The following is a 24,241-nucleotide window of genomic DNA, read 5'->3' on the forward strand; positions in this document are numbered from 1 at the left end:
CATACATACAATTTGAAACAAAAAGTAAGCATCATATTTATGAGAAAAAAAGCATTTTTAACATTATTTTTTTAAAAATCTTTTTTTATCTCCTTAATAGACTCATTAGAAAATCAAATATTAAAAAAGTTATCGAAAATTACGAATATTTGAAGATAGAAATACAGTAAAACTATTTGTATAGTCGGAGTCTTGATCAAATTGTGCCAACTACATTATCAAGAAACAAAAAAATAAAACTTTGTAGAAATTTGCAAGAAAATTATGAATTGTTAAAAAAAATGTTTCGCTGTTGAAAATTTCGTTCTCAAGCGGCGTGACAAACATTTCAAGTGACAAATGATTCGTAGAAAAGTCAATTTGGGGTCGACGAACTAAATGGAATAAAGAAAAACACATTTTTAAAACCCTCTGAAACCGTAAAAATTATTGTTTAAAAAATGTGAATTAATAACACTTTATCGAAAGAGCACTTTTTACAACTTTTGACAGATTGAAAAGTTTTGCCAAAACTCAGGCAAGAAGACATAGATTTCTCTTTTTAACCAGTTTGCAATAAGTTTCGACAAAACTTCTTCCAAATCTGCCAAGAGTTGAAAAATGTGAATAAAACGTACTCTTTCGATAAAGTATTATCTGAAATTAATGACTTAATAAGTTAATAATTGATTTTATGGTTGAATTTATTTCGGAACACTTCTATTGTTGTAATATTTTATTTTAAAACTGATTATTTTTCTCAAAAATTTTAACGGTTTCAGAAAGTTTTTAAATTTTCTGATTCCATTCGGACTATTGCTACTTCTTTAATCTTGCCTAAATATATATGTATGAATCATCTATCAATCGAAATGTTTATCATGTTTAATTGTGCATTTTTTCTTATGGAAAAATGTTCAGGTGCACAAAGTAGGCACAAGGCAGGCAGGTATCTTTACGCCGTCGACCGAAACTGAACTGTTTTATTTTCTCGCTTGGTTTTGTCAGTTCTAATTGTAGATATTTAACCCACGCAAAGCATTTTTTTTTGTTGAAAAAATTCAACGTAACATTCAATGGAAGCGATCCTTTTGTGGTTTTTAACTTTCAAAAGTCATCCTATAGAACACTGTCTTCACACAACCCAATATAAAAAAAGAGCCGAAACAGTCTCGATCAACTCTTTTCACTTTTGCTTGACATTGTTTAACACTGGCAAACATTTTGCAGAAAAAATGAAAACTGGCAGATGAAGCTACAGTACCCCGAGGCTCCGCCCATTGTCTGGTAGGTATAAAACTATTATGGATTGGAGGTTAGGGTACTTGATTACGGCGGTGCACATCTGAAAAAAGTCTGAAAATGCTTCGATTCTTGGCTTCTTGTACTTTGATTTTTTCGATTACTCTGGTTTCGGCGAGATCATCTCGGTTCACGAGGCAGGCCGATGAGGTGAGAGCATTTTATTTAAAAATTTACATTTAAAAGTTTAACATGTTTTGAGTGGTAAATAACGGTTTAAAACAATTCGCAGAATTAAAAAAGTCTACTGTTTCACTTAATTGATATATTTGGTGAAAATTTAGCAGGGACACTGGTGCTTCAACATTTTCCCAAATATTTCTAATTACTTTGAAATCAAAATACTAAAAATTTCAAAGTTTTGTTGAAATCTGAGGCATATTCGAATCGTATTTTCAATTGATATCCTATAGTTTTTCTCAAGAATTTAAATTCTCAAGTGTAAATACCAATCTTCTGTTACAATGAACTCTATTTCTCAACCCATTATTTGACCGAGAAAGTGCCAAAAAGCGTCTGTCTTTTGCCGTGTTTGCTTTACTTTTCAAAATTGTGAACACGAATTTAGACACCCCAAAAATCTTGTAGTTTGTAGTAGAAATAGAGTTTTTGTTTTATAATTTTTTACGTCACAGCCTAAGTATTTCACATTATACTGTCATTTAAGGCTTAAGCACTAAAATGTTTCTGAAACAGTAATTGTTTAAGTAAGAGTTGAAGTAAGGCTCTCAAGGTAGGCAGTCACGTCATCGGGCGTATGCGCCTATGCACGTCCTGGATGAAAATACTCAAATTGGCTGTAGGCACGTAGAAAGGTGTAGGCCGCCTTAAATTCATGTACATAGGAAGGCAGGAGGTCACGAAGACACAGATGTAATTTTTGATAGTTCCAATCTTTTTTTTTTTAATTTTTATCGGTTTCACGATGTATATATAACTGATTTCAAAATATCAACTGTGGTAGGCACAGCTTATATTCTTCAAATTAAGTATTTTATATATAATTTACATATCAGTAACCAAATTTCAGACTCTCACCGACTCCGAAGGATCTGGTCTTCAATTTATAAATTTCGATGAGGGATCAGCATCAAATCCAATAATTGCAAGAGATCAGGAAGGATCCGGACAGATGTATGACGAAGAAGGTTCTGGAAATACTCTTCTTTTTGATTCTGAAACTCCAATTCAAGTGATGAATGTTACTGGAACAGAAGCCGAACCTACAGATTCAAAAGTTTTCAATCAATCAATTAATATCACCGGTTAGTTGTTTGGGGGGAGTTTTTCAATGCAGAAACAATGAAAATTTTAATCAGTAATTTATAAAAATTATATGAAACTGTAAAAAAAAATCAAAACTTAACTCTTTTTCCAAAAAGTAGACACAACGATTATTAGGAGTCGAGAATAGGCACACAATTTTTGAAACGGACTTGAAACAGATTGAAAAACATAGATTGAAAAACCAGATAGTGTCTAATCCACCTGTCAATTACAGATAGTGACGTGGAAACCCTGGTGATCAAAGTGCACTTGCCGCAAAAAACTACGAGCCAGCTGCTCGACGATCTCAAAGACGATACTGCTCAGCAGGTTGGTACATTTTAGAGGGGATATTTACAAGAATAATTTTTTTTCGATTTTTAAAACATTAAAATCTATAGTTTTTCCCTTACATTTTTTCCACACTATTTTCCTACATTCCGATTTTTTGTCATTTCCTGAAAATTGCCGAATATACAAAAAGGTTAAAAAAAAGAAAGGAACAAGAAAGGAACGTAAACGTTCAATTAACTGAATTTCTGAGACAGTATCCAAATTTCAGACGAACCCAATCAACACATTGGACACAGCCGTCTCTCTGACCAGTATGCTCAACGAACTTCTTGGAAAAATTCAGGATGCCACTACACAATAAAACCTATCAAAAAAAATTATTTTCACTCATTGAAAATTTGAAATCTCAATCAATGGTGCTCCTTTTTTCAAGAAAATATCATCCGAAACCACAAAAAACTGTACGTATTATGTCGGCTTTCTTGCCATTTTTTAAAAAATAATTTGTGAATTTTCCAAATTTCAAATAAACATTTATTTGTTTAATTGTTTTTCTCGTCCAGAACTTCAGGAACTTGATTTTTCACTTGGAGTGAAATCTGAAAAAAAATTTGTGAAGAACCCTGCGAAAAATCAGTTTTATGAGGAATTGACCACTCAAAAAAAACAGCCACAAAAACAAAGAATGTGAGATTGTTCAAAAAATTCCACGGGTAGAGAAAAAAAAAGAGTTTTCTTAACTGAGGAAGGCTCGAGAGAATGAAATAGTACTGTGCCAAACGTTTGCCACAAACAACTTTTTCACTGTTTCACAACATAAAAATATATTTCGACTGATTTCTGACTCTAATTACTTACTGTATGAATCATTGTGAACATAACATTGCATGTGCCTGTGATCTGCCTGTGAACAGAGTGAAGAACGATGAAGATGATATGCCATCCGCCTGAAGTGTGAGGGGGAGGTGTTACATATGCAGATGACAGACTGCCTGTAAGTAGCATCGGCGATGTGCCAAGTATTTAGCAGCATAGTTGGTATCACCAACTTGGTACGTCTACAATTTCGCCATCACCTCCAATCTTTACGATGTTTTGGTCGGCTATCTTCCTGAAAGAGAGAGGGGGAAGGTGTTACGTCATGATTTCGTTTCGCTGCTTTGTCTGCATACCTTTCGAGCATTGAAGTCGCCGATAACAAGTTTGTACTTGCTTCGGAAGACGCCTTCAAAACTGTCGCAAAAGTCGCAGATTGACTTCTATAAAGACGCGTTCTGCTTTACTTCTACAAGCTTTGAAGTGATTTTGATGCTGTAAATTTAACAAAGTCCTTTTGATTGAAGAAATAATAATTCCAATGACAAAGGACAAAACACTTCAAGCTGATTGGCAACGATGGCCGGCTCCTCCACTCAGCATTAGCTGCACTTATTTATTTGTTACTTATTCTAATTTTTTAAATTGATTCTTGTTGTTATCATTTGTTTTTCTAATAAAGTGTTTTGTTTCTACCAAATTAAAGTTTTATTAAGCTAAAAGGCAACGGAGAAAGCGACAATTGACGGAATCCGGCGCAGATTACAGAAAATTACACGAAAATTAACAAATTTGTTATCTTAATATTTGTGAAAGTTGAACCACTTTCAGAGAAAGCAGATAAAAGTATTTTAATATGCACATCAAATGTGCACATCTTTTGCTTATTGCCGCGTAACTTTCGCAAACGAGCTTAATTAGCACACAACTTTAACGCTGGTTGGCTAAGTACATGAAAAAATAATATCCGCAACGTTGAATTTGAATTTTGCAATCTAACTTAAAAACAAAAAAAAGTGTTTCATTCACCGTGATCAGTTTACAATCTCGCAGGAATATTCAATTTTTACTGTTTCGGTTTAATGATATATTTGCTAAATTTCGAACTGTAATGCTTGTCCTAATGTATTTGTTTCGTATTGAATGTTTATCAAGATTTTTTAACACAAAAGCAACATTTTGCCGAACTTGCGATTTGCCGAGCACGGCAATTCTCATATAATTTCAAAAAACAAAAAATTTTTTTGCAAAAATTGCTGCACAAATCCAAAATTTGACAATACAATTTTGACCAAAACTATTGATTTTGTCTCCAAACATTTAGTAAACTGACAAAAAAAATTGACTTATTCTTATTTTTAAGCAGACACACTACACGGAACTTATTCAGAAACCATATGTGTGTTTATGTATTCATTATGGTGCTCCAAAAAATATCAAATCTTTCAGATTTCGTCCATTTAAAATTTCTCCCGCACAATATAAATTTTAATCAAGAGCAATTAGGACGGTTATGGGGGAAGTCCCTTTCCAATTTTTGAGCACTGTTTCAGGAATCCTTTTTTCGGAAACTGGAGTCCCAAAATCCGATCTGAGTTTAGTTTTCCTTTACGACGCTCCAGTATTGAAATAAAGAGAGACAAAAAGTTCAGATAAACTTTTTTCTAGTTCCAACTGCTCGTATTCAGCTAATTTTTGTGTTGACCTGCTGTTTAAAAGTATTTTTCCAAGTGACAAAGATTTTATTTGGAAGTCCAAGGATAAGCTTAAAGAGCTAAAATTTAATTTTATGTAAATGTTAGAAAAAGCTACGTTTGCTAATTTTTTTTCCGAAAGTTTTCATTTTCTTGAAACTTGTCTTTCCAAATCGTTGGATTTTTTAAAAAATATCAAAATTAAAATTGACTTGATAAACACTGTCCCCCCACTCAACAGATCGAACTATGAGCAATTGCGCGAAACATTCAGCGCGGAGAGAAACAGTGTTAGCCTGAGGAAAAAAACCCGAAGAAACTGACTATCAGGCATTCAAAAAAAGAAGTGAGGAAGTATAGAGACAAAGAGATACAGAGATATGATAGTGAGACACTCATTTCAAACAAACAATTTTTTACTGTTTCACTAGCGTTTTATATTTTACTGGCTTTTCACCTTTGATAATCACATGGCCGTTATTTATCATTTATAAAAATTTAAAGAAATGTCAAACAACGAAACAGGTCAGTTTACAATTTCAATTTTGATTTTAGAAAAAGTTATATATTTTTTGAATAATTTAATTTTGTCAGAATACTACTTTAAAATGTTAAATTTTCAGAACCTGACTCCATCAAAAGAATAATAGGATACTATGTTCAAAATGAACCATCTGAAATTTCAATGCTCGGACTTTCGAAGACGGGACATTGAATATAGGAAATGCAATTTCAAAACGAAAATTCAATAAATGGATGAGAACTATTGAAAATTCGAATTCAATTGTAAAAAAGATGATTTCAATTGGCGGATGCGACTATTCAACAAACTTCACTTCGGTAGTATCAAATCAAACAATTAGAAGGTATGACTATAGGGAGTATCTGGGTAGAATATATAGTCTAACAATTTGATCTGACTAACATCAAAATTGGTGGGACATTTTTGACTGAAAACTTTTAATTTTTCAGAGTGTTCATCGAGTCAATAATTGCTCTTCTTATAGAACATAATCTTGACGGAGTTGATTTATTCTGGAGATGGGTTCCAGCTGCTCTTCAGTCCGAATTTTGTTCGTTCCTTAAAGAACTGAAAAATGAACTTATGAATCAAGAAAAACAATACATTTTGTCAGTTGGAGCCCCTCCAGCTGGAATAGAAAACTTGGAAGATGGATACGATATCGAAGAAATAATTAGACATGTCGATTTTGTCAATGTCTATTCTATGGATTATGCGGGACCATGGGATAATCAATGGGGTACACCCACAGGACCATCTGCTCCATTGTACGGAGGGCTTGATGCTAGGAGGAATTTTAACGTCGATTATACTATAAAATCCTATATCAGAAACATTCGCAGACCTGAAAAATTCAATTTGGCAATTCCATTTTCAGTGAGGCTCTGGAGAAATGTGGAAGATGCCATTCAACCTGGAATTGAAGTCTTCAGAAATGTCACACTTCAAGATGATCGAGCGATCGGAGAAGCTTGTATGTCTAGATAGGCTGCAGAAAGTGAAGGAATAGAATTATCAAACCCTTCATGGGATGATACAACCAAAACTTCATACATTTGGGAGCCTGAAACCAAAACTTTTATAACTTTTGAAACTAATAAAAGTATTGAAGCAAAAGCTAATTATGTGAAATCAAAGAATCTTGGAGGAGTATGGATTTGGACGATGGAACATGATGATGACAATGATACCTTGATTGAAGCTGTCTCCAGTCAATTCGGAACTCCATGTGATGAACAGATCCCGTTCGAAGTCATTGCATCAGCCAACAATCTTTAAAATGTCAATAACCGAATGTTAATAAGATTTAAATTCTAATACATTTACGCCATAATCTGTAAATAATCAGTTTCAAAATGTTTTTTACGTTCAATAACTATAATAAAGTATTTCTTGAAAATCATGTTTCAATTGAAATAGTATACAAACTCTCTCTGCCAAAAAACCCAACAAAAGGAAGTTATCGGATTATCAGTCAAACTATAAACGGTAGACAATATGTTTCATCTGAAATATATAGATCTCCTCTATTAACTTTTTTCAAAATAGTTGGAATCTTTCAAAAATATCATTTAACACTACTTGGTTCAAGATTAAACAATGCCTCGCTCAGAAAATCCCAAAAAAATCAGACTGTGAGCAATTGCGCGAAACATTCGACACAGAGAAAGAGTGTTAGTGTTTCAAACTGTGGAAGAATTGATAATAGAGTGACGCAGAGATACTGTGAGATACGCTAGAAGATTGTTCACAAACAACTCATGTACTGTTTCACTAGAAATTTATATTTGATTGGTTTTTGTTAACATTTGTCTTTTTTGTCTATGACAACGCTACGTCTTTATTTATCGTTCAAAAAATGTCAAATAACGAAACAGGTCAGTTTTTATAAATTATTGTAAATAATTTTGATGACCTGTCGTATTTTTTGGCACGGTGCCATTCACCACTCTGTTCAAAATGTCTTAAGAAACAAGTTTTTAATTTTCAGAACCCGATGTCATCAAACGAATCATAGGATACTACATTCAAAAAGAATCATCCGAAATTTCAACAGTCGGACTTTCAAGATTAACTCACGCAGTTTTCGGTTCACTACGGGTACAATTAAACGGAACATTTGAAATAGGAAATGCCTTTTCAAAACGAAAATTCAAAAACTGGCAAAGAGCAGTGAAAAATTCAAGTTCAAATGTTAAAAGCATGATTTCAATTGGCAGATGGGACTCTGTGACGCAGCTCAGTTCGGTTTTATTGAATGTGAAAAGTAGAAGGTATGTGAATTTCAGAAAAGTCTACACCAGAAATACATCAACTAGGGAGTTGTTTAACTATTCGGTGTCAGTCAGTTATCAAGATGTCAGATATTGCTTTAGATGTTAAAATATTTCCGATCACACCGTATTGTTAAACGAGAAACGACCAGTTCACCTCAACTCACAATAACAGAATCTAAGCGAAAATCTCTTAAAATAAGAACAGTCCAATTTGTAAAAAAAAAGTAATTTGAATATTTTCAGAATGTTCATCGAGTCAATAGTTGATTTCCTTAAAGAGCACCAGCTAGACGGAATTGATTTATTCTGGAGATGGGTTCCACTTGCAGTTCAATCCGAATTTTGTTTGTTTCTTGAAGAAGTTAAAATTGAATTTTTGAATCAAGAAAAACAATACATATTATCAATCACAGCACCACCAGTTGGGATAGAGAACTATGAAGATGGCTATGATATTGAAGAAATCATTGAGCGTGTCGATTTTGTGAATGTGTACTCTATGAATTACGCGGCACCATGGAGTAATCAATGGGGTACACCCACAGGACCATCTGCTCCGTTGTACGGAGGGCTTGATGCTAGGAGGAAATTTAGTGTCGATTATACTATGAAGTACTACATCAGATACACTCGAAAACCTGAAAAGTTCAATTTGATAATTCCATTTTATGTGAGACATTGGAGAAATGTGGAAAACGCGATTAAACCTGGAATCGAGGTTTTTAGAAATGTAACACTTCAAAATAATGGAGCGATCGGAGAAGTTTATATGTCTAGATGGACTGCAGAAAGTGATGGAATTGAATTATCAAACCCTTCATGGGATGATACAACTAAAACTTTATACATTTGGAAACCAGAAACAAAAACTTTTATCACTTTTGAAACTGAGAAAAGTATTGAAGCAAAAGCCAATTATGTTAAATCTATGAATCTTGGAGGAGTATGGATTTGGTTGATGGAGAATGATGATCAGGATAATAGTATGATTGAAGCAGTTTCCGGTCAATTCGGAAATCCCAGTGATGATCAGTCACAGTACGGTGTTATTGAATCAGTCGGATCTCATTCTAGAAATTTAAATAATAGAATAATTCAAAATAATCAATAAATTATTTATGATGTCTGTAATAATTTGATTGTATTGCCAGCATAATTTGTGTAAAGTGTCAATGATGGAATGTTCAAAATGTTTGTTAAGTTCAATGACTACAATAAAGTGTTATTTTTTGAAAAGTTTTTAATTGAAGTGCTCCTCTCCCCCTGCAACACAAAACTTTAAAAACCGTAGTATTTAGAATTATTCAATTTTTGAAATAATTGTTGAAAAATGTATGTTGAAATGACAGTAATTAAGTTTGTTCCATTCAAAACTTTAGTTGTAAATAGTAACTTGTGGTAACTTTGAACGATGATAAAATTGCATTTAGTTTTGTGCTGCCAGTACTTTTACTTTGAAAACAGTTGCATAGTGTGAAACGCAACGTCTACGGTTTAAACAACTCCTCTTTCTTTATTAATTTTTCATTTCAAAAACTCATCTCGAAATGATGATAGTAGATAAACAAAACGACTTGCTCATTCTATTTTCTCATTGGTTACTATTTTTACTTCGAAACGAACTTGCAAAAAAAAAAAAAATTTTTTTAAATAACTTCTCTAGCGATATTTATGATTCTGTGCCATTTTAGAATATATGTTTAATTTTTCCACAACTTAAACTAAGGAATACCTTATAGGTTTTTGCAATATTAAGACAGTCATCGTACAAACTCTTTTTCAAACAAAAATACATTTATAAAAATTAAAATTTAATAATAAATGTTTTTCGAGAACATGTGTCGGACAAGCGGATCATTGGATTCTACACTGAAGATGCTACAACTGAAATTACAGCTTCAGAACTATCCAAACTAACTCATGCAGTTTTCGGATTTCTTTACTTGAAGACGAATGGAACATTTGACATTTTAAATGATCGTGGAAAAGGAAGATTCAAGAATTTAAATCGATTAATAAAATATGAAAATCTGAATGTTAAAATGATGTTTTCAATTGGTGGATGGGCTGACTCGACAAATTTCCGATCGGTTGTAGCGGACGTCAAAATTAAAAGGTTTGAAATTTTAAATTATTTCTGAATTTCGGAGAATTGAAACGAAATAATTGCTTGTTACTATACTTTCGATTTGAAACATTAAAAAAAAAGCAAAGAATTCAGAAAACAACATTTTTTAAATGAAAAATAACTCGAAAAAAGATTTTGGCTGCACATCAATAACATTGATTTCAATGAAAAATGCAAAACGAAATTGTTAGTTTCAAAGACAATACGATGAATTATTTAAACAAAGTTCTAATGATAAAAAAGATGTTCTAATCGAAATAATCGTTCAATGATTTCTCTTATCTCTCAAATAATGCACCCGTATTTCGTAGGCGAAAAGGTCAGACCACTTGATAGACAATCTTATTTCTCCATTACACCATTCAATTTTCCATTTTTTCGTACTTCAAAACTCTGAAATTCTAGGAATACAATGCTTCCTCCAACAATTACAAAATCTCAGCTTTTATCAAATTTTGATACATTCGTTTTCGATGCCGATGGTGTTCTTTGGACTGGAGATATTCCGATTCCTGGAGCTGCTGAATGGATTAATACATTACTTGATGATCCGGAAAAGAGTGTTTTTATTACAACGAATAATTCGACAAAGACTTTGGAACAATATATGCAAGTTTTTATTGTAATTAAAGAACATTTCTCACAATTCAAAAAAAGATATCAAAAATTTGATGAATACATTTTAAAAGTAGGGCAGTTGAAACCGGTTTTTTAATGTGGAGATGGAATAGTTTTTCCCGGTTTTTTTTAAAATGAAGTACATATATGATTTTTTAATAAAATTCCAAGAGAAATTTGAAAAAAAGAACCGATTTATTTACCACAAATTTTGTGTCGAAAACTTAAATTCCAAATAAAATTCTTTAAATTTTTGAAAACGGTTATGTTCTGTCACTTCGGACCGTTTTTTGAATATTGAAAAAAATCCCGCTGTTTTTTTTTCTCCAGCGTACATATAATTGAAAATAACGGTTTGAAACTTTTTATGGGAACAGTTTTTATATTTATTTCTCTTTCAGGAAAAAAGTCAAAAAAATGCGATTTGGTCGACTTGGAAGAGAGAACTTACTTAGTCCAACCATCGTTCTATGTGATTATTTCAAACAAAATTCTGATAAATTTGAAAATCAATACATTTATCTCATTGGAGTGGAGAATTTAAAAAAAAGTTTGGAAGAAGGAGGCGGAGTTAAATGCTTTGGAACTGGACCCGATCATAAGGATAATTATACAGATGGAGATTTTATTAATGAAGTTGATGTTAAATCGAAAATTCCAAAAGCAGTTGTTGTGAGCTTCGATTCACATTTCAGGTGGGTTACTGTTTCAAGATTTGTATCTAGTAAAGTTGAGATTATGTTAAATCAGTGCGTCGTTGAACTTCAAACAAGTATTTACTAGTTTTTTTATTAGAACGACTGTTTTTTTTAATATTTCACCAAATACAAAGAGAAAAATCACAGGGTATTCAACGGTAAAATATAAAGTTTACGATAAAGTTATCCTATTAACCATACAATAGACCGGGGCATCAAGTGGGGGGGGGGGATAATTAATTGTTGATCTATATCACCTCCGGCGCGGCTCCCGACTTCTGGGGCTCAAAACTAATTTTTTTCTGAAACTACCGTAACCCTACAGTATTCCTACCGTACCACTATTGTACCACTACAGTACCCCGACTATATCCCTACACTAACCCCAACTCACTATCAATCCATAAGCTAAAACTTCACAGACTACAAGGACTACAAACTATGGACAAACGGAATAAGCGCTTTATATATAGTAAATGATTGTAATACAAACTGAGAGCATAATTTAAAAAATCTGGTTAACATGTTTCAATACATGCATAATATGATAACCATGAATTCTTAATCCAATCACATCAAGAATTGAACACCTAACATTTTTCCGTTTCTCTGAAACAGCTCATTTGAGTTTATACAAATTTTTTTGAGACGGCTTGAAAACTAAAAAAAACTACACAATGTATATATAATTTCAAAAAAATTGAAATATATTATTTTATCAATTATCTAAATTGTTCGTATTACAGCTATCCTAAACTGATGAAAGCCGCCAATTTTCTTGCGGATCCATTAGTCGAGTTCCTCGTTTGCAATGAAGATTCAACATTCCCGGGACCTGTACCAGGAATGATTCTTCCTGAAACTGGACCCTGGTCGGCTGCTATTCAAAATGTTTCTGGTCGAAAACCGGATATTGTATTCGGAAAACCACACGAACAATTGGCAAACTTTTTGAAATCGAGAGTTCAGGCAGGAAAATTCAATTCCGAGCGCACTGTCATGTTTGGAGATCGATTGGATACGGATATGATGTTCGGGAAAAATAATGGGTTAGTAATTTTTATTTTTTTATGAGTTTTATTCCACGTTGTGACTGATAAACTTTGAAAGTAGTAGTAAAAAACATCACAATGTCAAAACTCGAAGTCAATCTACTTTTCAAGTGATTCAGAAACCGCTAAAAATTTAATTTTTAATTTTTTTAAGTTTGGTTTTTTTTTTAAGAAATGGTTTTGAACAGCTTAGTTTCTTATAATTATTGTAGCTTTTATTGGTCTTGCATTTTTACTGACTAATCAAAAATTGCATGCAAGATCAATAGAAGTAACCAGAAGTATTCAATTTTTAATAACAGTTAACACCAAAACTATCTAAAAATTTTCTTTCCAGGTTCACAACTGTTTGGATGCAAACCGGAGTCAACACTCTATTGGACATTGAACTCGCTCGTAAAAACGGGGAATCCACGAAAATTCCAGATTTTACATGTAGATTTTCAGAATTCTAGATTTTTACAATAACATAACTAGGTAAAAGGATGTTTTTATATCTCTCCTGAGCCAAACAGCATATTAGCATTTAGGAGTGTGCTCACCAGATAAATTTATTCCGTGAAACTGCAAATGTTTTTCAAAACCTCGAGTTTTGAAGTAATCTTCCTGTTATATTTTTTCTTGAAATACGCGGCATTTATCCTCATTGATTTTTTTAAAGTTTTATGTCTAACTGTGCCATCTACAAAAGAATGTAAAACCGTACGTGTTTAATTTTGTAGTCAATAAAAATGGGATTTCACTGCTTTTCTAGAAATACACAGTCTAAAATAAATAACTACTCTCAATCATCATACAATCATTAATTAGGATTTCAAAACAGGTAAAAGGTGAACATTCCGGAGTGTACACACCAGATAAATTTATTCTGTGAAACAGATTTTTTTTGGAAATTTGAAGTTCAAAATTATCTTGTTCTTCATAATTTGAAAACTGGTTGTTTTTTATTACGCGGTATTTTTCATTCATTGTAGAAGTTTTAGTGTTTCAGTTGCAATAGTTGCCGAACTTTTAATCCACGAAGAAATTTATTTCTCAGGTCAAAAATAAAACAATTTTGAGAGTAAAAAACCAATAAAGCCATCAAGGTGTACATACAAATTAATAAATAAGAAATTTCCATCTAAAACAAGGTTGGACTGGAAATGAAATTCAGAATCACAGATGAGAAAATGAGTGTAGAGTGAGTGAGTGAGAGACGGAGAGAAATGAGACATAGAACAAGATGAATGATTGAAATGAAAAGAGGTGTGTACATTCAATAAAAGAACATTTAACCCGCAAAGCACACGATTTCAAGAAAAACGAGAAGAGAAACATGAAGAAAGAGAAATAGAGAAAGAGAGAGTTTTAGTAGGCAAATAACACAGTATATGGATTTGGCATCTAGAGAGTGGTTTGGGCAGTACAAATTTCCATTGGGACACCGCTGAGTTGATGGAGATCAGCTGCAGTGAGTTGGGTGATCAATGTAGATTCGACTTGTCCAATGTGCTGAAAAATATTTTTATTGGATTTTCTAGGTGTTAATTTTCTTACCGAGAAGCTTGGCAACATGAGTGAGATCTTCAAAGCACGAGTCATTCGTTGACTGGTCGTGTGATATGGGTACCGCTTTTCAATGTGGGCTGAAAGAGCGTCAAGAAGGCGATCACGCATTCGCGAGCAGATTCCTTGACCGGCTTCCGAAAGGATGCAATCTTAAAAAATTAAACATTGAGTAAAATAGAAAAGAACTGCAAATCTTTACCTTGCTGGAATAGAGAAATAGTCTTGATGAGGCAATACTCTTCCTCAGTGATTTGCAACTCAATCATAGCCTTTACAATCAAATCGATCAACTTGCGGCACACAACTCCATACGTTTGAGCCCATCGTTCTGGGAGCTTCTTTTGATCTTCGTCGTTGTACGGGATGTAGGCACCGTTTCCGAGTGGCATTCCAGTCAAATGTTGCTTCAACTCAAAGCACTTATAGGCAAATGTGATCCATCCGAAAGCCATAAAGTTTTGCTTGAAAAGTGTCGTCTGATCGGCGAGTGGGAGGACACGGAACTCCGGGATTCCCATTGCCCAGTCGGCAGCAAACACGAATGAACGGTACCAGGAGAGGTAGAGATCGGCTGCCTCCATGATTCGGTCACACGAGTATTTGAGCTGAAAATTCAAGTTTTTTCTATGCATTTTCACGAATTTTATTAAAAAGTCTAGTGTAATCTTTGCGAAACGGGGAAAAAATTGCCTTTTAAACAGCTTAATCTATATTCAAATTTTCCCAAAATGTCAAGTAAATTATTCAAAAACTCACTGGTAACCGCTTAATGACCATTTGCGGATGTTGCAGACCAAATGTGAGAGTAATGTCTCTGCTCCATGCACCCATGACGTCATTATCCTTCACATCATCATCTGTTAATTGCTCCGTTTGCTTCTCCAATGCAACCATGAAAAGAGTTAGTTGATTCTCTTGAATCAACTTTCTATCCAAAACTTCCGCCTCTGAGCCCGAAGAGTTTGTAGATTCAATTGGAGCCGGTTGTGAGCCAGATGAGAAGCTTCCAGTTGAAGTTGATGGAGCAATAGTGGAGAGACTAAATGAGAACTTGTGTTCAGGTGAAGCAGACGCTGCGGAAGATGAATGAGATACTCCATTTGCGGCGGATACTGTACATGTGTTGCCTGGCATTCTTTCAATTTTTGAGCGTTCTTCTCGAACATGTTTTGGATTCATTCCTCCTTCGAGGCAGTTGCGAAGACGACAAGCGCGGCATCGATTACGGGATTCTGAAAAAATTACAGTTTCAAAAATTGAACGAATATTTTTAAGTTAAGGCTGATTGTAAATAACTAGGGCGGTTTAAAAAGAAAAAAGATTCTATCTAGTGCACTATTTCGGAGATATTCCATTTCTCGGCGTCGTCACGGCCGACTAGATCAAAGTGAAGATAGTTTGGAGACAACTTACCGTTAGTAATATCACAATGATTGTCAGCCGAGCACATATAGACTCTCCCTTCAAAAACTGATCGACGGAAGAAGGCTTTACATCCATGACATGAGCTGGCTCCGTAGTGAACACGAATCGCTGATTCACTGCCACATCCAACACACCGTTCGCCCTATAAACATTCGGATATTAAAATTGAATTTTAACATTTGAAACAGTGAACATTTTGTAATTGAATGTTGAATAAGAAAGCCCAGTTTTTACAGAATTTGTTTTTGAAAAGCTCATATAGCTTGCCTTCATCTGTCCACCAGAACCAGAGCCCGGAGTAGTCGGTGCGGTTTCCTGGTCACTTTGAGGTGGCGATGCTTTAAATTGATTTTGCATCATAGGAATAGGTTGATGAAGACTAGTTGGCGGTTGATGAATTGGAGAAGAATAGTGAGAATTCAGTTGATGATTTGTATTGAAGAATGATGATGACGTATGTGGTGGTTGTTGTTGTTGTTGAACAATCGGTGGATATGGATTTGGGGTTTGAGACTGATGGAAGAAATCAGTGGACCAATCACTTTTCATCTGAATATGAAACACCGTGCAACAATGACATAATTATCGATTAAGTAAACGCGAATAGAGAGGAATAGACAATTGAGAGAAGAAGAAGGTGGGCTGGACAGAGTTGGCGAAAAGGTTGTAGATAACAGGACATTTAGTGTGTCTTGATATCGATCTGCCCTTCGAATACCCTAAAAGAGGTGGTCAAAAGAGGTGCGCGCGCACATTGAAACAAGAAAATATTCGTGCCGAGGACAAACTTTGCGACTGAGAAATATCACGTAGAAATGTGATAATGTTGATTTGTTGGTTTCTCGCACAGAATCATTATTAAAAAAGAAACCAAAAAATCAACTATATTCTTGTGGGAAAAACGATGATAAATATATTTTATTCAGAAACATTTCAAAAAGTGTCTTGTTTGCTTGTCAAATGCACATGTGCTGACGTAACGTTTGAAGTTTTTTCTATTCTTTTATGAAGAATTGAAAAATTGAAATTCTTGTTGCAAAATATTGTATATGTAAGTACATGAGTTTTTTTTAAATAAAAGTTCAGCCTAGGATTTGATTTAATTTTCTTGCAAGTAACTTAATATTTGAAACAAATTCACAACATATGCCCATTTTTTACTTGTTTTTTTTTTCAAAAAATTGAAGCAAGCGATTTCAAAATATGTTATCCTATTTTGAAACAGTCAATATAAAAAATAAACCAACATATAATTGTTGGAAAAATTATGGTAAAACGAGATTTTTATTAAACATCTTTATCTATATACTGGTTTTTTTGGACTATTTTTTAAAGTCTGATTTTAAGACTGCTTTTAAGACTGATTTTAAGTAAGTTTACAGTCTACAATAGGAAATCCGGCATTATACTTTATTTAATAGAATCACTGAAATGGCCTTTTTTTTGTAATCTATAATAAAACTTTGAAACAGAGGATTGTTGAAAAAAAATTACAAAAGTTTCTGATCGCAGTTAAATATTTAATGATTTTATTTGAACTAGCATTATCATGAGCAATGTTAAAAAATGTAAATTTTTCAACTAGATTTATTGAAGTTCTGCATATTTTCGGTTTAGGACAATACTTTCAATCTACCGTATTTTTTTTATTCTTAAAGTTTAATTTCAGTATAATCTAGCAATCAATCATTTAGCAATGAATGTCAAACTTTTCTGAACTATAAGATATCTATGTGAAACAGAGGATTTTTGTAAACATGTTCTGACAATGGTGCTAATTTTTTGCTTACCTTATTAAAATTTAAATATTTCTCTAGGTGCAAAAATTGTCAAGCGAATAAACTATGATGTTACGAATTGCAAAAAAAGTGAGACCAAAAAGCAACACGGCTCTCAATTGTTTTGTCTACTTTATACTTTCCGTTTTCGGCTGACAAAAGGTCAAAAAGAAGCGATGCAAAATAAAGGACAGAGAGCAAGAAGAAGAAGAGCTTATGTTGTTCTCAAATTTCGCATAGAGCTCAGGAGGGCGCAAACAAAGCGTAATTCGAGGCGACGAATCGGATGGAAATAAGAAGTTGACTAGTGAGACTTTTTGGAAAACCAACGTAATATTCTGAGTGTGTGTCCTGGTGATGAATATAGTTTCATCGCTTTTATTCTTCCGAAAACGGAATAAACACAGGAAAAGACCCAAATAAGACCTTTGATGTACACCTTTTCAAGTACAGAAAGACGTCCTTGCATATGCCCCCTTATTTGCGCGAAAAATGTTTTGTGAGGTTAGAGAGTAAATGTATGCGCATTGCCAAGAAGAAGAAGAAGTGTGAAAATGTTGCAAAAGAAAAGGAGGTGAAGGAAGTGGTAGTGTAGTAGGTGTTGCAAAAAAAAGAAAAGAATATACAACGAAAAAGGTGGAAATTGAGTGGAGTAGCAGCAGAAGGAGATGGAGAAGAAGGGGGCTCAACGTGCAACTAATGAGGTAGTCGCAGTCGAGAAATGAATAAAATGGCGAGAGGAAGAGGAAGCTCATAGCAACCTGAGAAACTGCGGCTAACCACAAAATATGCGGGGATCAACGGAGCAGCTGGACGGACTTTGTACCCATAATTATATATATTCTGTGTTAAAATCGTGAACATTTTGGAATTTGTCGAAGTTTTAAATTTTTACGGTTTCAAAGCCCCTACTTAGAATGTTGTTTAATAGCGCACAGTGGTAATCTATTGAAAACTTTAGAAATAGTTAAAAATTCAACTTTTGAAAGTGCGGCGTTTCAACGCCGGCTAATATCCTTATTTGAAATTCTTTCAAAATAGGAATCGGCGCCTACCAATCAGCAACTTCGCAGGTTTTCTCTGATTGGTTCAAAAGTGGGTGGAGTAATTCGCTGATTGGTTCTGCTGTTTTAAGCTTTTATACTGTATCGTCCCAAAATTTTGTTTCGGTTTCTTTGGTGACATTTTTAATTTTCTAAATATTTTGAGTAGTTTAATGTTAACCCCTCTTTTTGGCCTTTTCCCTAAAAACTCTCAACTCTCAGCTTTTTTCTAAATCCATTGACATTATATCTAAACTATAGTATATTCTTCCGAAATTCTGGCATTTTGCAAATGTAAATTCCCATGGCTCTGTGAGCAAATAAATATGCGAAAACGTTTGATCAAAATTATTTCTACATGAAAAGTAAGATCTCGAATTAAAGTCATCATGATTCACATGAGAAAGCATGAGAGAGATCTTTAATTTTTTTTTCAGTTCTAGAGCTTTGAATCTCTCATAATGAAATCATTTAACTGTGTTTTAATTAATTAACCGCTTGAAAATACCTAACCATACCGAAACAAAAGATGAAAACTGGTTTTTCGCGAAACTAGGAAATACAATTCCAGCTGTAAAATTGGAAATGGCCATGAAAAAAGTATAAAATCACATGAATTTCATCTGAATTTGTCACATAATTTTCTAGACATTTCCCTTCTGACTAGTAGCTCACAAATCACACTTTCCAAAAATAAACTGATTTGTTATTTGAAATCATATAAATGAAACAGACACATAAACACGGCGAATTAAAGTTTCAAAAATCGTCGCCTGGCCATAGTAGTCAATTTCGGCGCTGAAAGTGGTACTTGTCGCCATCACCCGTAACAGAATACTCTTCAAAAAGGGCGTCTTCCTACACTATTTTCTCACGCTTTCATACTCAAGGATGTGACGCGGGTGCGCGCGGGCCCTTTGCAACATCTGAGGCGTTTGTGTATGTAGTTTAGGCGACCCAAAACTTTCTCTATTTTCTGGACTTTTTCAGGGGCGCGCGCGTGTGTGGTCTTTACCCTTTCACCCTTTGTCCATATATTTGAACTTCTTTGATCATCTAAATCCCCCCCCCCCCCCTTATACAATAATATCCGAGTTCATTCTCACACCGCTCGCGCGCCATCACTTCTTATGTATATATATACATGTTTAGTTTATACATGACATGAAACATTTCCTTTTAACATTGCTCTGCGAGTGTCTTTTTGAATGCACAACGGTTTTGTGGAGAGATACGGAGAAATAGAGAGGAAGAGATATTGGAGAATGTCAGAGAGAGATAGATAGATATTATTTGTCTTCATTTTCTCTTTTGTGAGGGACTGAGAGCGGTCTGAGCAAACTGAGACTACACATACCACAATGCACACATTCGAGACACAGAAGGAGCTCTGCGAGCAAAACACGTGGCGGAGAGAGGGATAGGTTTCAAAAGGTTTCAATGCGACATTTTCTTCCCAAAAAATATATTTGCAAAAAATAGCATGGGTTGCGTGCACTCTGAGACTCTGTGTGTGCGGCGTTGATCAACAAAACACATTTTTTGTTCAACCACATGCAGTGGTTGAAGACACAAAGAGGATTGGAAGCAATTTGAACTTTAGAAATGAACGATTTTTTTCTGTTTCACTAAATTCTGATATAAAATTTTGGATTTACAAAGTGTTTCAGGTTCGAATAGCATTTCGAAAATCGTACAAAATATCACTCGTATCATTTTGATTCCATGCAATTCTTCCTCCCATCTAGGGGCTCCTTATCTAAACTAGAATGTACCGAAAATTGGCAAAATTTTCAAGGAAACTCGAAGGTTTTCACGGAAAACGCTAGAAACGAGAAGAGGATGGTCAAAACACATGGTTTAAGAATTCCAAGTAGAATCATAAGATGGAAAGTTGAAAAGTGCTTGCGATCCTTTGATACGAAGACCGAAAAATGATCGAGAGAGCGAAAGAGGAGAGTAAGGCGGGTATCGAAGAAGTGCAGGCATGCGAGCGAGATACTGGGACGCAGACAAATCTAGAAACCTGGAAGAGAGTACATGTTATGAAGAGACCGACAGAGAAATGCGAGAAAATGTGGGCACTCTTAAGAGAGTGCGGAGAGTGTGAGAGAATCGCCCCTAAAGTTTACATTTTGTTGCGTATTTCATTTTGCACAAGAGTTAGAGGAGAGTGAAATAGTGTGGTAAACTGAGAGATTCAGACAATGAACTGTGATGCTGTTTCTCTGGGTGTGTGTTTTATCAGTATATAAATGGATCCTTTTGATCCCGAATGTTTTTGATTCAGGAAACACGTGTCATTTTTTTATCACTACACGAGTTCACTGAGATCGCACACTTTCAGCTGTCCTCTAGGGAAACTAAGAATTGCATTATTTCTATACACACCTAATCAAATTTCTATTCATTTTGCACGTGACGTAAGATTGTTGTTTTTTTGGAAATAAACTTTGTAAAAAGACAAAATCGCAGACAAAATTTTAAACGAAAATAAAACACCTATTTGAAACGGGATTTTTTTTTCGAATTCCAAGTGTTTCGAATAATGTAACTTAAACTGTACAAATGCACGGTTTTTTTAAATTAAAAACTGGAACAATTCAAATAAAAAGGTCTAAAACTATATAAATATTATAAAAATTATCACAAACGTTTCTGCGAGATCATAGAGATTGCGATATCTCTGTTCTAATTTTATGATTTCTTCTTTCCATCAATAGATCAACAATACCTTATCAACCTGTGTGTTTTGATCTAATGTATTTCCTCAAATTTTCTGCATTTCCAACAGCTGAACCATTTTCCGGTTTTTCGCCCAACAACATGAAGCTAGTGTAAATTGGGTCAATTCCTCCGCGCTCAAAAATTGCGACCGAATCGGCGAGAAATTAGCAACACTCGAAACATAACAAGAGGAGAACGAGGGACGAGATTTTTCATGGATGAATAGAGGAAATGGGCATAATTAATGTCAGGACTACATTACATTTAGAAAAGGATTATTTCCACATCTAAACCCCCTGAGGGAAAAGGAAGCTATTTCAGAAAGGAAATTGAAGATAGAGGGAAACTTTATGAACTATTGAACTTTCAGAGAACTAATTTAGACTACGTTTTAAAATTAATTTAATGTTTAAAAAAGACAGTGACCTGTTGTAATATATATATTGGTTGTTTTATATTTAGTTTTTCTAATATAAGATTAGTTTTGTGAAAAATTTTTGGATTTTTTTTGGTGCAGTAGATATTTTTAGTTAAATTTGGAGTCACGTCAACAGGCATTTTGTATAAATACATTTATAATACCTTCACATGAACACGCATCATATTTTAAAAGTCCAGAACAATCTGGAATTTTCAGAAATTTCAGTCAAAGTAAGAACAAATTGCCAGATTTCAAACAGAACGGCTATAGTGGGAAACTTAGTAATAGTCACATTTCACAAATTTTCTGCTATTACAAGTTACTGTGATATTCTGTAAAATTATAAAAATTTGGTACACATCGTGAAATAAATTTTAAAGCAGGCTAAAGCATGTTTCTATTTCAACATTTTTCAATTATTTTTATTTTTGTTAGGGTATTGAAGAAAAACAATTATTTGCAAGGCTGTTGGCTATTCCAAAAATAAATGTTATTGAGGTACACAAAATCTACTGTTTCAGATATGGTTTATTATGGAAATTGTTAATTTCGAGTTATTAACAGCTATAAATATTTTAGTAAATATTGTTGTAAAAAAGGAAAACAGATTTTAAAATAAGATTCGCTTATACTTTTGTTCTTAAACTACCAATTTGAAAATTTTACTGTTTCCTGGCATCGACTTATTCTAGACCCCCTTACTCATTCATTCAATCTTTTTTTCGCATTCCGGAATGTTCTTTCATGTACCAATGTGCAAATACAACTCAACGAAACCGTGAAAACCACGTGAACTAACCCGCGAAACTGAACTGTCACATATTTCCGGTTGGCACTTTGTTTTATTGATACTGATCATAAAGAGATGATCACAAAATTGAGCGGTGATAGATAAAACAGTCATTCAAATTGTCAAAATTAATGTCGAATTTGTAATGTAGAAATTAATATTATTTGTTGATTCAGCTGGCGAGGAGAAGCGCACAATGAGAGAGCACAAGACAATGATCAAGTACAAATATCTTGAAAATTTTGGCATTTTTTCCAGAAATTAGGGACAAGGCTTCATGTAAACACGAAGATCTTTTAGATTACATTGCACCTAAAACGGGAGATCCTTCAGGAATCCGTATCTGAATTCGCCCCAAACAAAAATCGATCATTTATGCAGACAGAAAATAGTGGAATTTGAAATTCAGTACGTCACTGCTCTTTCATTCTTTTCAACCTTTTGGAAGAGAGAGAGCGTTAAATCATTCCATTTTTACTGTGTTGCACGGCCGTTTATGATGATAAAATGTTATGGAATTGTATCGGAGAGAGCGAAGTAACACAATTGAACATTGAAACAGTGGTTGTAAAAATTCGGAAAATTTGATATTTTTTGAGGAATCGTGGTTAGTCAGCAAATAAATACTAAAATTGACTATTTCATTGTGGCTATGAAACAGTAAAAAAACATATCAAATTCCAAACAGTTTTTCACAACAATAAAAATCTAATGTTTTACAAACAGTATAAAAGTTGAAAAATGTTAATTGCTGATTTTTCTTTCATGCAGCGAGATATTCAGAAAACCTTGAACATGTGGAATTGCCGAATTTTGCAGACTCGGAAATTTCAAGATTTTTCTTACTCGTTTGGTTACATGTCAGGAAAATACGAAATTTCATGGCGAAATTTCAAATTACAGAAAAAAACACATTTTGTAGGCGTATGTACAGGCGTACAAAAATTGAGTATTTCCAATTCACTATTTCATGAAACAGTAGAAATAAATGAAAACAAAATAAAAAATTAAAAAAACTAACAAAACATTTTGTTTTATCGTTCGCTTTAAACCGAGCATTTTGGTAAGCTGTTGATGTTTTTTCATGAATTTGCTAGGATTTCTCATTCAAAATTTCAATAGGCATTCTTACAAGAATTAAAAAACACTTATTAAATCTTGCTGATATGAACAAAAATTTACTGCTTTACGAATCAGTAAAAAATGTAGGTTTAAAACTCATTACTTCAAGAAAATGACTGGGCTTTCTTATTTCAAATACCAAGTTTTTAATTAAAAAATAAACACACCTTAATAACATTTGGCGGTGAATTCCTTGAAACTGTATTAGTGATTGCTTGCAGAGCATCTTGCTTCATTGTCATAAAATTTCTTCCAGTTTCTCCATTTTCCTGCTTCACAACCATAAAATTGAATGCTTGCTGATTCTGCTGTTGATTCAGTTTTTGAGCAGCTAATACAGTATCCATAAGGATACTTGTCGTCGTTGATGTGCTCGGAAAGCTTAAGAACATTGGAAGATTCGGTGGTGATGCAGAAGTTGTGATTGGAATTGGTGATGTTGATGTTACAGTAATCATATCAGTTGGTGAAGGGATTACTGGAAGATTTGATGATGGAGATGATTGTTGTTGATGAAGAGCCGCTGAGACAAAAGAACTAGAAGCTGTTGTAGGAAACATTGCCGTTTGTGGCGGCGATCGAAATAGTTCCATAACAAGTGAAGACGTCGTTTTGAAAATGGGAAATTTGAGATAGATACCTGGAAAAAATGAGGTATAGTCATATGCAAAAAAAGTGGTTAAAACGAGGAGGAGAAGAGATGATAATCATGATGATAAGAGAGCACACAAACTCAAA

At 33.8% G+C, this 24,241-nt stretch overlaps 4 protein-coding genes, 1 long non-coding RNA gene, 43 other non-coding genes and 1 pseudogene across 51 annotated transcripts; 24 read left to right on the top strand and 25 right to left on the bottom strand.

The window, feature by feature from the left end:
* Window positions 1-353: 353 nt before the first annotated feature.
* Window positions 354-374, bottom strand: 21ur-9419. The gene has a single exon (NR_054523.1).
* Window positions 375-404: 30 nt separating this feature from the next.
* 21ur-10521 lies at window positions 405-425 on the bottom strand. The gene has a single exon (NR_054524.1).
* A 237-nt stretch (window positions 426-662) lies between these two features.
* On the top strand, window positions 663-683 carry 21ur-8918. The gene has a single exon (NR_054525.1).
* Window positions 684-799: 116 nt separating this feature from the next.
* 21ur-2958 lies at window positions 800-820 on the top strand. Its single transcript, NR_054526.1, has one exon.
* Window positions 821-1,300: 480 nt separating this feature from the next.
* cpg-18 (Chondroitin ProteoGlycan) lies at window positions 1,301-3,387 on the top strand. The gene is made up of 4 exons (NM_068453.7): window positions 1,301-1,431; window positions 2,312-2,546; window positions 2,783-2,877; window positions 3,110-3,387. The coding sequence occupies exons 1-4, from the start codon at window positions 1,342-1,344 to the stop codon at window positions 3,200-3,202; spliced, it is 513 nt and encodes a 170-aa protein (NP_500854.1). The 5' UTR covers window positions 1,301-1,341; the 3' UTR covers window positions 3,203-3,387.
* On the top strand, window positions 1,575-1,595 carry 21ur-3340. Its single transcript, NR_054527.1, has one exon.
* Window positions 1,578-1,598, top strand: 21ur-14799. The gene has a single exon (NR_054528.1).
* On the bottom strand, window positions 1,911-1,931 carry 21ur-5094. The gene has a single exon (NR_054529.1).
* 21ur-4132 lies at window positions 2,243-2,263 on the top strand. The gene has a single exon (NR_054530.1).
* On the bottom strand, window positions 2,560-2,580 carry 21ur-6210. The gene has a single exon (NR_054531.1).
* 21ur-11351 lies at window positions 2,561-2,581 on the bottom strand. Its single transcript, NR_054532.1, has one exon.
* Window positions 2,658-2,678, bottom strand: 21ur-9953. The gene has a single exon (NR_054533.1).
* A 79-nt stretch (window positions 3,388-3,466) lies between the features above and the next one.
* Window positions 3,467-4,386, bottom strand: linc-134. The gene has a single exon (NR_101920.1). It is a non-coding gene; the product is annotated as a long non-coding RNA linc-134 (long non-coding RNA).
* Window positions 3,692-3,712, top strand: 21ur-9127. Its single transcript, NR_054534.1, has one exon.
* A 386-nt stretch (window positions 4,387-4,772) lies between the features above and the next one.
* 21ur-7363 lies at window positions 4,773-4,793 on the top strand. The gene has a single exon (NR_054535.1).
* Window positions 4,794-5,247: 454 nt separating this feature from the next.
* 21ur-8460 lies at window positions 5,248-5,268 on the top strand. The gene has a single exon (NR_054536.1).
* A 304-nt stretch (window positions 5,269-5,572) lies between these two features.
* 21ur-13314 lies at window positions 5,573-5,593 on the bottom strand. Its single transcript, NR_054537.1, has one exon.
* A 224-nt stretch (window positions 5,594-5,817) lies between these two features.
* On the top strand, window positions 5,818-5,838 carry 21ur-1991. Its single transcript, NR_054538.1, has one exon.
* A 19-nt stretch (window positions 5,839-5,857) lies between these two features.
* C45E5.3 lies at window positions 5,858-7,122 on the top strand (annotated as a pseudogene). Its single transcript has 3 exons — window positions 5,858-5,876; window positions 5,975-6,217; window positions 6,324-7,122. Coding segments are annotated over exons 1-3 (1,061 nt in total).
* A 503-nt stretch (window positions 7,123-7,625) lies between these two features.
* On the top strand, window positions 7,626-9,361 carry chil-11 (GH18 domain-containing protein). Its single transcript, NM_068455.4, has 3 exons — window positions 7,626-7,751; window positions 7,865-8,147; window positions 8,394-9,361. The coding sequence occupies exons 1-3, from the start codon at window positions 7,733-7,735 to the stop codon at window positions 9,259-9,261; spliced, it is 1,170 nt and encodes a 389-aa protein (NP_500856.2). The 5' UTR covers window positions 7,626-7,732; the 3' UTR covers window positions 9,262-9,361.
* 21ur-11074 lies at window positions 7,683-7,703 on the bottom strand. The gene has a single exon (NR_054539.1).
* A 920-nt stretch (window positions 9,362-10,281) lies between the features above and the next one.
* 21ur-7539 lies at window positions 10,282-10,302 on the bottom strand. The gene has a single exon (NR_054540.1).
* A 381-nt stretch (window positions 10,303-10,683) lies between these two features.
* C45E5.1 (Glycerol-3-phosphate phosphatase) lies at window positions 10,684-13,391 on the top strand. The gene is made up of 4 exons (NM_068456.7): window positions 10,684-10,887; window positions 11,298-11,591; window positions 12,341-12,643; window positions 12,984-13,391. Exons 1-4 carry the CDS (start codon window positions 10,691-10,693, stop codon window positions 13,099-13,101), a joined length of 912 nt encoding a protein of 303 aa, NP_500857.2. The 5' UTR covers window positions 10,684-10,690; the 3' UTR covers window positions 13,102-13,391.
* Window positions 10,918-10,938, bottom strand: 21ur-11197. Its single transcript, NR_054541.1, has one exon.
* On the top strand, window positions 11,647-11,667 carry 21ur-2984. The gene has a single exon (NR_054542.1).
* 21ur-3725 lies at window positions 12,165-12,185 on the top strand. Its single transcript, NR_054543.1, has one exon.
* 21ur-7901 lies at window positions 12,704-12,724 on the bottom strand. Its single transcript, NR_054544.1, has one exon.
* 21ur-11193 lies at window positions 13,145-13,165 on the bottom strand. Its single transcript, NR_054545.1, has one exon.
* 21ur-9519 lies at window positions 13,148-13,168 on the bottom strand. Its single transcript, NR_054546.1, has one exon.
* A 68-nt stretch (window positions 13,392-13,459) lies between the features above and the next one.
* Window positions 13,460-13,480, bottom strand: 21ur-3089. Its single transcript, NR_054547.1, has one exon.
* A 163-nt stretch (window positions 13,481-13,643) lies between these two features.
* On the bottom strand, window positions 13,644-24,143 carry nhr-46 (Nuclear Hormone Receptor family; the record flags this gene model as incomplete). 3 transcript variants are annotated; one of them, NM_068457.6, is made up of 6 exons in its annotated part: window positions 13,644-14,140; window positions 14,186-14,346; window positions 14,397-14,802; window positions 14,954-15,429; window positions 15,611-15,764; window positions 15,890-16,171. In NM_068457.6, 6 exons carry the CDS (start codon window positions 16,169-16,171, stop codon window positions 14,033-14,035), a joined length of 1,587 nt encoding a protein of 528 aa, NP_500858.2. The 3 variants fall into 3 exon arrangements, with proteins under 3 accessions (NP_500858.2, NP_001023065.1, NP_001367663.1); NM_001027894.8 differs by lacking the exon at window positions 15,890-16,171 and adding an exon at window positions 23,671-24,143 and having other exon boundaries at window positions 13,657-14,140; NM_001380240.1 differs by lacking the exon at window positions 15,890-16,171 and having other exon boundaries at window positions 14,033-14,140; window positions 15,611-15,647.
* Window positions 16,990-17,010, bottom strand: 21ur-11077. Its single transcript, NR_131506.1, has one exon.
* Window positions 17,005-17,025, top strand: 21ur-5146. Its single transcript, NR_131507.1, has one exon.
* 21ur-6494 lies at window positions 17,028-17,048 on the bottom strand. Its single transcript, NR_131508.1, has one exon.
* On the bottom strand, window positions 17,125-17,145 carry 21ur-13656. The gene has a single exon (NR_131509.1).
* On the bottom strand, window positions 17,295-17,315 carry 21ur-10812. The gene has a single exon (NR_131510.1).
* On the bottom strand, window positions 17,298-17,318 carry 21ur-1601. The gene has a single exon (NR_131511.1).
* Window positions 17,299-17,319, bottom strand: 21ur-7685. Its single transcript, NR_131512.1, has one exon.
* On the top strand, window positions 17,553-17,682 carry C45E5.53. The gene has a single exon (NR_131513.1). It is a non-coding gene; the product is annotated as an Unclassified non-coding RNA C45E5.53 (non-coding RNA).
* 21ur-6607 lies at window positions 18,342-18,362 on the top strand. Its single transcript, NR_131514.1, has one exon.
* Window positions 20,109-20,129, top strand: 21ur-10289. The gene has a single exon (NR_131515.1).
* On the top strand, window positions 21,946-21,966 carry 21ur-8792. Its single transcript, NR_131516.1, has one exon.
* Window positions 22,150-22,170, top strand: 21ur-11773. Its single transcript, NR_131517.1, has one exon.
* Window positions 22,302-22,322, top strand: 21ur-8899. Its single transcript, NR_131518.1, has one exon.
* On the bottom strand, window positions 22,305-22,325 carry 21ur-13379. Its single transcript, NR_131519.1, has one exon.
* On the bottom strand, window positions 22,973-22,993 carry 21ur-15608. The gene has a single exon (NR_131520.1).
* 21ur-5296 lies at window positions 22,976-22,996 on the bottom strand. The gene has a single exon (NR_131521.1).
* 21ur-10510 lies at window positions 23,138-23,158 on the top strand. The gene has a single exon (NR_131522.1).
* On the top strand, window positions 23,607-23,627 carry 21ur-11465. Its single transcript, NR_131523.1, has one exon.
* Window positions 24,144-24,241: the final 98 nt, after the last annotated feature.

Source organism: Caenorhabditis elegans, chromosome IV, assembly GCF_000002985.6.
Source record: "Caenorhabditis elegans chromosome IV".
NCBI lineage: Eukaryota > Metazoa > Nematoda > Chromadorea > Rhabditida > Rhabditidae > Caenorhabditis > Caenorhabditis elegans.

Excerpts from the sequence above, each read along its gene's own strand:
- cpg-18 (NM_068453.7), top strand. The coding sequence starts at position 1,342 with ATGCTTCGATTCTTGGCTTCTTGTACTTTGATTTTTTCGATTACTCTG. Across the intron at positions 1,432-2,311 it reads TCACGAGGCAGGCCGATGAG|ACTCTCACCGACTCCGAAGG; the intron begins GTGAGAGCATTT and ends ACCAAATTTCAG. Across the intron at positions 2,547-2,782 it reads TCAATCAATTAATATCACCG|ATAGTGACGTGGAAACCCTG; the intron begins GTTAGTTGTTTG and ends TGTCAATTACAG.
- chil-11 (NM_068455.4), top strand. Across the intron at positions 8,148-8,393 it reads TTGAATGTGAAAAGTAGAAG|AATGTTCATCGAGTCAATAG; the intron begins GTATGTGAATTT and ends GAATATTTTCAG.
- C45E5.1 (NM_068456.7), top strand. The coding sequence starts at position 10,691 with ATGCTTCCTCCAACAATTACAAAATCTCAGCTTTTATCAAATTTTGAT. Across the intron at positions 11,592-12,340 it reads AGCTTCGATTCACATTTCAG|CTATCCTAAACTGATGAAAG; the intron begins GTGGGTTACTGT and ends TTCGTATTACAG. Across the intron at positions 12,644-12,983 it reads ATGTTCGGGAAAAATAATGG|GTTCACAACTGTTTGGATGC; the intron begins GTTAGTAATTTT and ends TTTTCTTTCCAG.